This window comes from Tursiops truncatus, chromosome 16 (genome assembly GCF_011762595.2).
Source record: "Tursiops truncatus isolate mTurTru1 chromosome 16, mTurTru1.mat.Y, whole genome shotgun sequence".
Taxonomy (NCBI): Eukaryota; Metazoa; Chordata; class Mammalia; order Artiodactyla; family Delphinidae; genus Tursiops; species Tursiops truncatus.
In genome coordinates, this window is record NC_047049.1 from 45,608,109 (window position 1) to 45,622,593 (window position 14,485).

At 52.8% G+C, this 14,485-nt stretch overlaps 1 protein-coding gene across 1 annotated transcript in view; it reads right to left on the reverse strand.

Annotated features, from left to right (window-relative positions):
* The window catches only part of CHAT (choline O-acetyltransferase), a 49,889-nt gene that overhangs the window by 28,146 nt on the left and 7,258 nt on the right, over positions 1 to 14,485 (reverse strand). The window contains exons 5-7 of the mRNA XM_033841849.2: positions 13,170 to 13,223; positions 9,241 to 9,421; positions 7,168 to 7,345 (exon numbers count right to left, since the gene is read on the reverse strand). Of these exons, the coding sequence (XP_033697740.1) occupies positions 7,168 to 7,345; positions 9,241 to 9,421; positions 13,170 to 13,223 (413 nt within the window). The remainder of the gene's footprint in view (positions 1 to 7,167; positions 7,346 to 9,240; positions 9,422 to 13,169; positions 13,224 to 14,485) is intronic.

Consider the following 14,485-nt stretch of genomic DNA (forward strand, 5'->3'; position numbering starts at 1 on the left):
GAGGCAAAAGAGCTCCCCAGAGTCAATAAGGGTTAGGGCTCCACACAAGGCCTATAGGCCATTCAGTCTGAGGCCGTGGGCCACTGTCACTGACTGCAAGGGCAGTGCCCATCAACAGGTGTCCATTTTCAGTTCACCGGATTTTTCCGGAGAGGCTGTGGGCTTGGGCAAAACATCCCCAATCTAATAAGAGTTATCCCTTAGCAATCACCCTCTGTGTGCCTGGCACCAGGCCACCAGCTTTGCATCCCCTTGGTCCTATCCACGGGTGGGGCTGCTATTTCCGCATCCTGGCCTAGGAAGCCAGGCTCCAGGGGACAGCAGTGAGGCACAGGTCAAGCTCAGGCCTCTTGCCTGGGACCACATGCCTCTCCCTGCCTGGATGCTCTCATCCATAAAAGCCTTCATGCTTCCACTGTGGGAGGGAGGGGTTGGCCCCAAGAAACAGCTTTCAGCCTCAAGAGACCAGGAGGTATTTCTGGGCCAGTTAAATCAGACATGCTGTGATTGCTAATGTGCAATTGTTTTTCAAATCAGCAGACTTGCCTATCTCTGGATGACAATATTTAAAGAGCGAAATGCCCCATCCTGAGCGGTTCTTGTAAACCACGACCGAGGAGGCCTTCTGCAGACACAGCTACCTTCTGTCAGCTCCCTCCTTGAAAGCAGTGGCTCAGCTCTAATTGGCTGCTGGGGATAAATATTTACGGGACTGCGTAAATGGCGGCATATGCCTCCGGAGTCTGCTTGCAGGTTCTCCACGGCAGCACCCAGGCAAGCCAGCGGGCTGCGGTGGGTGAGTGGGGTGGAGGTGTCTCCAGCTGGCTATCCTTTTCCTACAAATTGACAAGCACTGTAGTCTTCCAGACTCAGGGCTGGATGTCTAATTAAATTTCCAGACCAGGATAACGGTGTTGGCTCCTCCTGGCTTCGGGAAGGCCATAGCTTCGCGTTGGGCGGGGTGGGAGGTACTGAGAGAATGTGCACGACCCTCCTGAGGCCTGAATCCCACCCCTGCCCACCGGGCCCCGCAGATCTCAGGCTGGGGAGACAGATGTTCCTTATTCAGTCCTGGCTCCACCGCCCACCACCTGTAAGGGTGGGGACTCCCTCAAACTGTGGGAGACAGCCTCCTCTACTCTGTGGGGATGAAACTCTCGCCTCATAGGCTATTATGAAGACTGATGGCAACAAGGGACAGAAAGCGCCCAGGACAGGGCTCAGCACCAAGGGGAACCTCCATGCACAGTAGCCGCTGATATCCGAATAAGTGGGTCCCAACCTGCGCTACACCTGAGGGTGCTTTAAGAATACAAATTCCTTGGCCTCACTCCAGTCCCACTGGAAAATCACCAGCACCCAGGAATCTGGGTTTTCGGGGTTCTTTTTAGGAGCTCTCTAGATGATCCTGATACTGTCAGCTAGCCCCAGTCCCACCCACCTCAACCCACCTGGGTTTACCTCTAGTCCCACTTGACACAGGAAAGCCTCCTGGGCTATATGACATGCAGAAGGGTGAGGCCTCCAGACGCCCGCAGGACTCCTGATGGAGACCCTCATTTGGTTTTATCCTGTCCACTCTTGCCCTCACGATTCTGCTTATTCTGGTCTCCCCAGCAAGTTGGTAGGCCTCAGGGGCAGTAACGGTACCAGCAGGTCTTGTAGCCCTTGGCCTCCCCGGAGGGCACTCCATGTGGGCTGTGCCCCACTGGCAGTTACTGGACCTCCATGAGCTCCACCCTCTTGATGTCATGGCAGAGGGTCAGGGGCTGGGCAGCCTGGGGGTTCACAGAGGCAGCCATCCTGGTTGGGGGATCAAGGAACCATCTCTGGAAAGAGAGTGGGTTGATGAAATCAACTGCCCCTCTGGGTCTCAGCTGACCCTGTGAGAATTCAGGGGTGGATTTTGTCTGAGTTCAGGCTCCTTGGTCCAGGCCTCCATCAGGACGAGCGGAGCTCAGCATGGCTAAAGCCTCCTGCTGGACAGTGCCAGCCTGGGCCCAGTGCCCACGGACTGGGTCTCTGCCTGGGTCCCAGGAAGGGAGGTGGAGCCCTTGGGACTTCAGCTGAGATACCCCGGAAAGCTCAACCCATTTCACAGAATTAACTGTGGTTTTACTGTGAGCCAGAAAGACCCCCAAGCCTCACAACCACAGCCAGCAGCTGCTCCTGGAACCAGGAGAGAGGCTTCCCCGAGGTTAGGGCTTTGGGAGCATCATTTGCAACAATGACCACCATCCCCTGCTGTTCCAGTGTCCCCTGTGTGGACACAGCCCTCCCCACTCCCCCTCTCCTCCTTCCTGGACTCTTCACGGTGACTGATTGGCTATTCCCTGTGTTGTTAACCTCTTCTGAAAGTGTTCTATTTACCTTCTGCCTCAACTGGAGGGTGGCCCCCCGAGGACCCACCTCCCTGAACCCCCTCCTAAGAGACTGTTGTGTCCCCTCACACTCACCAGGGGGCCAGGTTGGTAGGGGGCTTCCCCTTCTCTGTTCCTGCTACTAAATGACTCCTCCTCCCTTTCCCTTTGGAGCTGCAGCTGTTGGGCGTCCACCCCTCCCATCACACCCTCCTCCTTGCTGCTGGGCTCCACTGACTTCTTCACAGTGCCCGGCCATGATGACCTGGGCTCCTGGCTCAGCTTCTTCCTCCCCATCAGCACTCTGGCCGTCCTTCCGGTAGCTTGGACGTCCCCGTGTGTGTGACCTGGCTGGCATACTCCTCTCTCAGCCCCTTGACTTCTCACTTTTGACGGTCTAACCTCAGTACCCACTCCCACCATCACATCTGGGAATGTACCTCTACCAGGAGCCAACCCCCTCTGAAGCCTAGTTCAAGCATGCCGCACCCTGACCACACTCTTGACTCCTGCCTCACACTCTCTTACCTCCCACTGAAACACGTCTCACCTCTCTGACACCCCCAAAACCCTTGGGCCTCACTGCCTATTTCAACTCTCCACCACCCTCCCCTGTCTTTCACTTCCGTCCTGTGATGGGCTGAACTATGTCCCCCCAAAATTCCCAAGTTGAAGTCCTAACCCCCTCTACCTCAGAATGGGACCATATTTGGAGATGGGGATCTTTACAGAGGTAATTAAATTAAAATGAGGTCACTGGGATGGGGCCCTAGTCCAACATGACTGGTGTCCTTATAAGAAGAGGAGATGAGGACACAGACATCCACACACACAGAGGGAAGACGATGTGAAGACACAGGGAGAAGATGGCCATCCATGAGCCAAGGAGAGAGGCCTCAGAAGAAACCAACTCTGTTGACATCTTGATCTTGGACTTCTAGCCTCCTGAAGTGGGGGAAGATAAATGGCTGTTGTCTAAGCCCCCCAGTGTGTCGTACGCTGTTATGGCAGCCTGAGCAGACTAACGAATCTCCTTACTCAGTTCAGATTCCAACATTATAGTCATTCCCCTGCCACACCTGCCCCCCACTCCCTCCATTATGCTCACCAACCTTGGATGAACCCAGCAACCCACCTTCTCCTCTCCTGAACCTCAGGACCTGAGCACTATGTGGGGGGGAATGCAAAACAATGCTAATTAATTTCTTCTAAAATGTATGACCCCAAGCCCTCAAATACAAGCTCGACATAGTCCATGAATCTTAGCAAGTTTCCTGAGTAAGCTGTCTTTTCCACTTTGCAAGAGGCTGTTCCATGTATTCTCTTCTGCCTCCAGTGTCCCACCCTCGCCTCTCTTGGTGCATAGCCGTGGCTCTGCGGATCTGAAGCCAGAAGCCTCTAGTGAGGAACCTCCTCTTATTCCTGCCACCACAGCCACATCCCCGTGGACCTCAGACCCAGCTCCTGTTTTCCCTGTACCAGTCAAAGGCCTCTGATTCTCTGGGTTCCATTTCCTTTTGCCTTTGCAAGAATTCCACCCCTCTGTTTGTCTCCTCTCTCCTCATTAACAATTTCACTTCCTGGATTACTTCCATGCACTTGCCTCTCCTACTAAAAACACTGCCCTTGAGCCCCATCCTCTTCCCACCACTCCCATTTTCCTGCTCCTTCTAGTACCAAAGTGTCTGAAAAGAACCACCCACCCTTCAAGATACTACTCAGTGACCGTCTCATCAACAATTCCCTCCTGCTATTGGATGGCTTCCATCAGCATACAACAATTCACCCTTCCTAGCACTCTAGTCTGACTTTGGTGAAGGTCACGGATGACTTAGGGTTGCTAAGCCCAGGGTTTCCTCTCTGTCTTGCTCTTCCATGAGCTCTCAGCAGCATCCCACGTGGTCAGCAGCTCTCTCCTTCCCTCTTGGATTTTCGTGACTCATCTCCTGGTTTCCTCTTGACTTCACAGGCTGCTCTTTTGCAATCCCCTTTGCATCTTTCTCTACCTGACCTCCAAGGCCCCATTCTTCTGTTTCCAGATGATCTCATCCAAGTCCATGACTTTAAATATCACTTCTGTGCTGATGGCTCTCAAATTTATATCTCTGTACCGACCTCTCCCTTGAGCACCAGACACATAGATCTAACGACTCAAGGCGTCTCAGCCCAAACATACTTGGAAAGGACTTCTCCATTCTGTTGCCACTTCCCTCACCTGGTTCTCATCTCAGTGAATGGTACCACCATCTACTCAGTTGCTCACATCAAAAACCTAGGACACTTGCTCATTCCTCTTTTCCTTATTGTCACTTCTAGTTTGAAACATATCTAGACCCCATCTGTGTCTTTCCATCTTCACTCTCCACTCTAGCCCAAGCTGCCTTAATCTTTCATTTTTACACCAAAATTGTATCCAAGTGGTTTCCCTGTTTTCCCTCCATGGGAAGGGGCGCTCCAGAGAGGAGAGTTCTGTGAAAGATTGGCCTCCCGCTGTGCAGATGACACAGTCAGTGCTAACTGGATTAATTAGATTTCCAAAGGGAAGGCATGTTTGCGCCCCCTCCTTTCTGCGGTGCTTCCTTTAGAAACAGCACTTCCATCCAGAAAGCCAGATCAAGTGCCATTAACAAATTAATTCCGATTAGCGCACCCAAGCACTCAAAGCCCAAGGCAGTCCCGGGCAGTTCTGCAGAGAGATGGCTTGGGCCTGGCCTGCTAATAAAGTGGGAACCGTACTGGAAGCAGAGGCGATTCTTTTGATGCCTGTCTTTTTCCCTGGAGGGGAGAAGAGTGGGATTTGATTACACCATGGTCTGCTGAGGGAATCAACTCACTTTCAAATCATAAGTTATTAATTCCCCCACTTGGCAGTGAGTTCGGTGAGAACACGGTCAACTCTTACACCTCCCTGTGACCCATGCAGCCTCCGATCTAAGACCAAACACTTTAAAGTGCCCAAGAATCGAATGAAAGAAAAATTCATTGGTAAGTGGGAAATAAGTCTGGGGCCCAGTATCCTTAGTAGTCCTTCATTCTTTTTGTTTTTGTTATTTTTGCGGTACGCGGGCCTCTCACTACTGTGGCCTCTCCCGTTGCGGAGCACAGGCTCCGGACGCGCAGGCGCAACGGCCATGGCTCACGGGCCCAGCCGCTCCGCGGCATGTGGGATCCTCCCGGAGAGGGGCACGAACCCGTGTCCCCTGCATCGGCAGGCGACTCCCAACCACTGCGCCACCATGGAAGCCCAGTCCTTCATTCTTTTATTTAACAAATATAACTGGGGACCAGCTGTGTTTGGGACAGCAGATTTCAGCAGTTAAACCAGGTAAGGCCCCTGTTCTCCTGGACCTTATAGACTTGGGGGGTGGGGCAGGACAGATAATCAGCACGAATCAAACAAATGAAAAGCTGACTTCAGAGGGTGAGAAATGCAATCAAGATGAGAAAACAGGACAAGGGGACAGAGTGAGCTGGGGAGAGCTGGGGGATACTCAAGGAGGGGCTAGGGTGGGGCACCTGAGCTGAGTTTGGGATGGTGCAAGGAGCCAGCCAGCCCTGGGGGAAGAACTTTCTAGGGAGAGGGAGATGCCTGTGGCCATACATCCAAGCCCCACCACTTTCTCATTCTCTCAGTACATTTAGCATGGCCACCTTTGCCAGCCAGACTGCTCTCCTCATGGTACTGGCAGGTCAGACATGGCCCTGCTGGGTGGTCGACTTTGCCTGCAGTTGGTGTACTTGCCTGGACACTGTCCCTTCCTCCTGCCCCTCTCACTCATGTCAAGGGCTTTGCTCAATTCCCACCTCTTCCTACAAAGTCCTTCAAAAGCCTCCCAATTAGAAGGGCTCCCTCCCCTCTCTGAGGTCCTGGAGCATTTATTGGGCACGTGCTGGCTCTACTGCCTTACATGGGTAGACACTGTATTACTATGTACTTAAATCTGCTCCCTCATCTGTCATCCCTTCCCCGATTCCTCTCGAAGGGGCTGCTCAGGGCCAGGGGTTCATCCTTTCTGTCCCTTGCACTCCCTAGGCCTATCCCAGGTCCTCAGCTTACAGACACTCAGGGAGTCCGAATGGTCACCTGGCCGCATCAAAACCTGAGGGGCAGACAGAGGCTCACAGAAGCGTCACCCCTCATCTGGGACTCTCTAACGTAGACAAGAAAGGAAGGCTCTCCATCCGGTTTCTGGGAATAGGGCTCGCTTTGGGTTTGAAAAGTCGTTTCCAGAAGGATGATCTGAAAATTTTAAGGCTCTTCCTGGATTTCTGATGGGAACGCTCAGAAACTTTCATAAGAGCAGCAGCCTGAAGGATAAGGTCAGCTTGAAGGTGAAGAGTTCCGGGACCGTGAAATCACAGGAAGGAGGCAGCCAACCACCCTCCCAGAGGTGGGCTCCATCCCAGATCCCCACCTGACAGCTCTCCCAGTGACTCAGACTCTTGAAATGAGTACCATCCCTGCCCACCAGTAAAACACAACTGCTTCATTGCAGCTGGCCTTCATCCAGCTCATAACCTTCCCTCCCTCAATATTCCTGGACATCCTCAGATTCCAGGGCTAGTCAGCCTCACCCAGAAAGCTAGCACGCTGTCAGATGAATCACAAGGGCACAAAATGTGCCTTCAGTTTCAAGGCACCTCGGCTGGCAGTAGGACAGGCCATCGGTCCTGGGCTGGAGGGAGGCCTGAGCTCCCCGCGCTATGGCAAATGAGGATGAGGCACGGCGCCCGACCCTGGAGGGAGGGGAGCCGATGGGTGTGAGGATGAGATGAGCGTGGAGACGTACTGGGCACTGCTGCTAACCTTTCACGAGGACCGTCCTGGCCTCAGCCCACTCGCTCCTCCCGTCTGACGTCAGCAGGCCGATTGGAGGTAAGCGTTCATCCTCGTTGGAAGCCATTCTGACTATCTTTCTCAACTGAGTGAACAGATCCCCCTCACTGAGACGGCGGAAATTAATCACAACATCCAAGACAAAGAACTGTGGGGGAAACAGGTCAAAGACGTCACTCAGGGCGGTCAGCCCAAGGCGTCGGGCCCTCCCTGAGCCTCCGCGTGGGGGCAGGGCGGGGATGCTCGGGCCCCTGGTTCCCAAGGTATGTGATGGTTCTGAAGAGTCATAATGTGGGGACCAGCCCAACACTGCTGACTGTGCTGGACTCCAAACTGCCCCAAATCAAAGAAGGTCAGATTAAACTTACTGAAGAAAGCTTGTTTCTGTAGTTCCTAGATTACATAAAACCATTATGTTTGTGGGGAATTGAGTAGAAACGGATACAACTGCTGTTGGAGGGCTGTGTCAATCAAAACTGAAAATGTGCATGCCCTATAAACCAGCAGTTGTTCTTATAAATACATACTCTAGCCTAAGGCTTAGAGAAACGTATACTCTCGTGCCCGGAAAGACATATAAAGGAATGTGCATATCAGCCTGTTTGCAATAGCAAAGCGGTACAGAGAGCCCGAATGTCCTCCAGCAGGGGAATGGTTCAGTAAATTGTGGTGTACTCATCCAGTGCATGACTACCCAGCAGTTAAAGGGAATGAACTAGCTCTAGGTACAGCTACGGGGATAGATCTCAAACACACTGGTGAGTGGAGAAAAAAGCAAGTCAGCGAATAATATGCAGAGGAAGGTTAAAATGGAGACACAACACACAAAATGCTCTACGCGTACGTGTACACAGATACATGTGCACCTGCGTGTGCTCTGTGTGTAAGGCTTGTGAGCTGTCGTTCAGCAGTTTTGAAGCTAGAGCCTCGGGCATTGTAAAGGGTTTTATTCCCAGCCCCAGGTCAAGAACGCTTGTTAGCTGGTTGACGTGAGTGCCTGGTCCCACACGCTGGACAGCATACAGGTGGCCTGGCTCAGGGTGGGAGCCTGAGAGCGTTTCTGGAAGGGGTGGACGCTAGGGTGCGTGGGCGCTGGGAGATTCTGGGTTTGACTTTTGAACGAAGATGGAGAAAGGTCCTCGTTTTGTGGCCGGCCAGGCGTCAGGTGGGCTTCGAACCTGGGAACGGCCATCCTCCGATGGCAGACTTTAGGGCTCCCGGCTTAGACTGAAAATGTCAGATAAGCCCAAGAAGAAAACACTGTAGAACATACCAGGGGAGTCCCCAGGGTGGGTGTCACACTTGGGTTTTGACAGAAAACAAAACAGCTTTTAGTCAGATGGAATATTTATGTGGAGCCTCAATATATAGAATATACTGTCTGTTGTCAGAAGTCCTCGTGCTCGCCCTGTCCCCTGGGCCCCCATGGACTCTTTTTTGTTCCCTGGAACCCAGTCTGAGGACCTTGTGGGCTTGTGACACTGGCAGACCTAGGAGGACTTCTCACCCTTGGACAAGCCACTTAACCTAAGTCTCGTTTCCTCATCTGTCAAATGGAGATTCCAAGGTCCCCTCTGCAGGGCCATCATAGTATCAGATGGGATGAACGGAAGTGCCAAGCCTATGGTCTGGACATGGACGTCCTGACAGTCAGTCTGTAAGCTGTCTGTCTGTCTGTATGTGGTCTCCAGGAAGGCCACAGCCTGGGTGACTGCATGTGGAAGGGCTAAGGACATGCTGGGTCTCATTAACGACTCTCAGTCCATCCAGGCGGTTCTTTGAACCTGACCTGGCTGGTCAGGACTGAAATGGGAACCCACTGAAGGCATTCTCAATTGATGACTCTCCTCGTTCTTAAAATCCAACCAGCGGAGAGAAATGGGACTGACCAGGACTCAAGACACCCCACTTTGGGGCCACCCTGCCCCAGCTCACCGTGTGACTCCGGGAGGGGGTGGAACACCCTTGGAGAAGCAGGAATGGAGGAACACACGTGCACCCCTCCCCAAGCCTGAGAGGCTGCAGCAGCAAGGGGCCGCCTACCTGGTCGCAGCAGGCCACGATGACGTGCTCAGGCTCTGGCATGACACTGCTCTTCTGGGCCACCAGCGTGTCCTGGGTGTGGCCAGGGAGCCGGTAGGAGGAGAAGAGCCCGTAGTACTGCTTCATACAGAGCTGCTGCCCTGACAGCTGGCCCTTGGCACAGTCAGTGGGGATGGAGTGGCTGGAGGGGAGGGAGGGGAGGGAGGCAGGGAATCAGAGTTGATTCTACTCTAACCTGATTAGGCAAAGTGGAGCAGAAACACCAGAACTGCATGACGATGGCTGTCAAAGAGCTCGATTTGCCACTTTCTAAAGCAGTGGAGTGCCCCGTGGAGCCCCTCGGGGTGTTCTCCGGCCTCCATTAGTCTGCCTCGCCCGGCCTCATGCACTGCATGTGCACAGGTGCGGATCTGGCCATCTCAGCCCTCTGGGCCTTTGCTTCTGCTGCTCTGCTTGGCACACTTTCACCCTCACTCCTGCTCTCAACTAATGTATTTAGAAAACTTCCTCTACTCTTTTTTTTTTTTTTTTTTTTGCGGTACGCGGGCCTCTCACTGTTGTGGCCTCTCCCATTGCGGAGCACAGGCTCCGGACGCGCAGGCTCAGCGGCCATGGCTCACGGGCCCAGCCGCTCCGCGGCATGTGGGATCTTCCCGGACCGGGGCACGAACCCGCGTCCCCTGCATCGGCAGGCGGACTCTCAACCGCTGCGCCACCTGGGAAGCCCCCCTCTACTCTTTTTAGAGCCTACTCCTTCATCACCTCTTCTAGAAACCTCCTCTGAGTTCAAGGTGGAAAGTTCTCTTTCTCCTGTGGTCTCAGCGTGTCTCGTGTACTTTCTTCCCTCCTTTTTTCTCCTCCTCCTTCCCTCTCACTTTCTCTCTTGCCCTGTCTTCCCTCCTTCTGTCTCCTCCTCCTCTCCCCCTTCTGCCTTCCCTTCCTTTTCCTCTTCCTCTTCCTCCTTTTTCTTCTCTCTCTTTCTGTCTCTTTCTCTCCTCCCTCCTTCCCTTCCTTCCTTCTTTCCTTTCTTCCTTCCCTCCTTCCTCCTTCCTTCCTTCCACCCCTTCAGCCAACAAATGTGACTGAGCACTCGCCGGGGCCAGGCACCAGCATCTGGGCATATAGCTGCAAACAAGACCTGAGTTTCCTGTTCTAATGGGGCGCAGGTCTGGGGTACGTAGTGGGGCAAAGACAGCAAGCAGGTAGTGAGACAGGGTGATGAGACAGTGACTGCTGGGGCAGAAGGAGCGACCAGGGACAGCCTCACTGTGGACCAGACCTGTGAGCTGAGCCCTGAGGGTAAGAAGCAGGCAGGAGGTGTGCTGGGTGGAGTGTCCCACGGCCCTGCTGCTCCGACTGTGGGTGTCGAACTGAACTGTAACAACCAGCTCACGACAGGGTGAGTGTGGGACTCCAGAAGCTTTCAGAAACTTGTAACAGGCTGACAGAGGACGTTTGTGTGTGTTGAATCTAACGATAAAACAAATGGTGTCGTATTTTGTACCTTTGGGCCATTTTTCTGCTAATTCATTTCTGCGGTGTTTTACAAACACTTTACTAAATTAAAAGAATATATTGGTCCTTCACCATAGATCATTTGAGGAACACTCGTCCAAGGTGAAAGGAAGCCAGTGCATTGAAACTGAGTAAAGAGGTGGGGAGACTTGTGAGTCTCCTTGGCAGTGGAAAGGTGGTACCGTTTCATTCTTGGGGCAGTGAAAGCCCCAGAAGGTGAGAGCTTTCAGGGGCAGGATTTGATCTGTTTTGCTTCTGTAATGGCCCTGGTTCTGTGTGGAGAATGGGTGGAAGTGGGTCAAAGGAAGAACCAGGAAGGAGGCTGTGGGCTGCTGGGAAGGTGATGGGCCTGGGGAGGGTGGTGGGAGGAGGGGAAGGGAGGCATGGGAATGGGTTCTGGAGGGAGAGTGATGCACCTGCACTTGGACTAGATGAGCAGGCGAGGGAGAAAGACACCTCAGGTGATTTCTAGGGTCCTGGATTCACCACTAGGGGTGTGTGGTGCATTTACTGAGATGGCAGGACAAGGTAAGGGTCCAGCTGGGGTGTGGGGAGGGACCCCAAGGGCCCACTGGGGATGACTCAGCTTGCAATGACCGGGAGGTGCCCTGGTGGGGACGTCAGGGGGTCAGATATTGGAGTGTGGGGCTCATGGGGACCGACACAGCTGTATTCTGTGCTGTTGAGGTGTCTGTCTTGCCAAACGGTCTGAGAACGTTTCGAAGACAGGAATGGGGCCTTATTTCCCTTCACCTTCCCAACATCAATTTGCAAAGTGAGCAAATGAATAAATGAGTAAATGGAGCGTCTAAAACAGGCGCTTGGGCAATGGCATAAATTTCCAGCCTTATGACATTTACGGTGATCAGATGTGGGAACCTTCACTTGGATATGTACAGGTATGCATGTCTGTGTGAGTGTGCCCACATGCATGCGCACAAGCACACGCACACACACGTGGGAGTCTGGGGTCTAGACTGTCAGCGATGGAAGGGTACAAGGTCGTGGGTGGTGCCCTTCCTCCTCTGCTGTCCAGCTGGACAAGGTAAGGGATGAAGCTCTCTGAAATCAGAGAGTTGAGTGTCAGTAGCACTGAGTTCTGGGGGATGGCAGAGCTCTCCCAGCGAGGAAGAGAGACACCAAAAAAAACACCACGAGTAACAGTAGCCGGAAGGTCTGGTGACCCAGCGAGGGAATGGTACGGAGAGGAGTGAGCAGACAGAAGTCTAGGAGCGTTTGGTTCAGAAATGCATGAAGAGCCTGCTGTGTGCCTAACTTAGGGCTGAAAGCTTTGAAGGCATCATCTCATAGGACAGTTGCAGCAGCCCCAAGAGGCTGCTACTATTATTATTTCCATTTGACAGACAGGGGTATATAGCTAGGAGTGATTACTCACCCAAGATCGACACGTCCTGTGTTGTGGGTGTCAGAATTCAGACTCAGGTCTGCTGACCCCAGGGCCCAAGCCCTGAGCTACTCTGCACTTTGGGTCTGGGGGCCTGCCCCCTCCTCTCCAGAGGAAACAGCCCTACCCTGGAGGGGCTGTAGGTCTAAGCCTCTCCCACAAGTCTGGGTAAGACTCAGTTGGATCAAGTTAAAGAGAAAGTGAAGTTTGCCCCTGTGCCTTCCTCACTCTGCCACCTCCTGGCTGTGTGATCACGGACAAGACCCTTAACCTCTCTGAGCCTCAGCTTCCCCGTCTGTGCAATGGACATTGCTTTGGACCCTTCTTTCTTTCCAGCATCTGATGCCCTTATATTTCCTGCCTCTGGGGACTCTGAGACCCTCTCATGGGGTCCCCCACGCCCTCTCACTCCCTCTGCTGCTCCTGGGCACCTGGTGCTTGGCTGGAAAAGGGACTTTCCTCCTAAAATCAGTGATGATCCACTGTGCTTATGCAGCTCTCTCCATCTGTCAGGACACCTTTGGGTCCACTGAGTCAGCTCACCCATTTCTCAAGTTTGATAGGGTTGAGGAAACAGGCTCAGAGTGGGGAGCCCATTCCTTTCACGTAGTGAGTAACAAGGCTGAACTCACCATCACCGCGCTCCAGCAACTTTTCCTTCCCCACCTTTTGATATGCTCTCTATATTCCTGACACGCTGAATCATGGCATGTGTATATATAAGACGTATGGAGGGAGGGGGGCATTTTAAAGAGATCAAGGAGGGATCGTGCTTACCCCGGGCACAGTAACCATGAATGGCTAGGCCAGCTGGGGTAAAGGTCATTCTGATGCTCAGGAAGTTCAAGGGGGCTGTTTGCTCTGTGATGGGAGCCCAGAACACAGAGCTGGAAAAAGGCAAGTTCTCTGCCCTCTGGGAGCTCCTTGGCTAGTGTGGTAGGGGGACAGATGGGTCAACAGACTGTGCCAGAACAGGGTACTACACTTCTCAGGCTGGGCTGTGTCCTACCTGTCCAGCAGGGCCTTGTAGCTGAGCACACCGGAGATGAGGTTGGCTGCAAACCTGCAGAGAGAGATGAGGCCTTAGTATTTCCTCTCCAGGGCCCAGGCTCCCTCCCTCCCTCCATCCTTCAGCTCCCTCCCTCCCTCCATCCTTCAGCTCCCTTCCTCCCTCCCTCCCTTCTTCTTTCATTTCTTCTTACTTCTCTCTCCACCTCCCTCTGCCCCTCCCTCCCACCTCCACTCTGTCTCTCCCAAACTCATGGACCACCCACCAGATGTCTGGCCTTGATGGTACACTAATCAGGTGGGGTTCCTGCTGCCCCGCCCCTACCCCCATGCTGTTGATCCTTCACAAACCTTGGATTAAAAATGGTCCTGAGGAGAGAACTGGGGGGGAGGAGAGGAAACTGGAAGGTGACTGAAGAGGAGGAGGAGGAGGGAGAGGAAGCCAGGAGAGGCCACAGAGCAGGCAAGAGGGGGTTGGACAGTCAGGGATGGGGTTCTTCCAGGTGAAGGCCTGTGCTGGGGCTGGACTGGGCCAAAACCCCGGGGTTCTGGGAAATCCAATCTCCTGGGGAAAGTCAGTCATTTGGTCCCCTTAATGCTAATGAAAAGGAATGTGGGTGCTGGCGTGGGGAAAAAAGGCACCAGACAACCTTATCACGGGACCCTGTCATCTTTTTTTTTTTAAATCTTTATTAGAGTATAATTGCTTTACAATGGTGTGTTAGTTTCTGCTTTATAACAAAGTGAATTAGTTATACATATACATATGTTCCCATATCTCTTCCTTCTTACGTCTCCCTCCCTCCCACCCTCCCTATCCCACCCCTCTAGGTGGACACAAAGCACCGAGCTGATCTCCCTGTGCTATGCAGCTGCTTCCCACTAGCTATCTATTTTACGTTTGGTAGTGTATATATGTCCATGCCACTCTCTCACTTTGTCACAGCTTACCCTTCTCCCTCCCCATATCCTCAAGTCCATTCTCCAGTAGGTCTGTGTCTTTATTCCTGTCTTACCCCTAGGTTCTTCATGACTTTTTTTTTCTTAAATCCCATATATATGTGTTAGCATACGGTATTTGTCTTTCTCATTCTGACTTACTTCACTCTGTATGACAGACTCTAGGTCTATCCACCTCATTACAAATAGCTCAATTTTGTTTCTTTTTACGGCTGAGTAATATTCCATTGTATATATGTGCCACATCTTCTTTATCCATTCATCTGATGATGGACACTTAGGTTGCTTCCATGTCCTGGCTATTGTAAATAGTGCTGCAGTGAACATTCTGGTACATGACTCTTTTTGAATTATGGT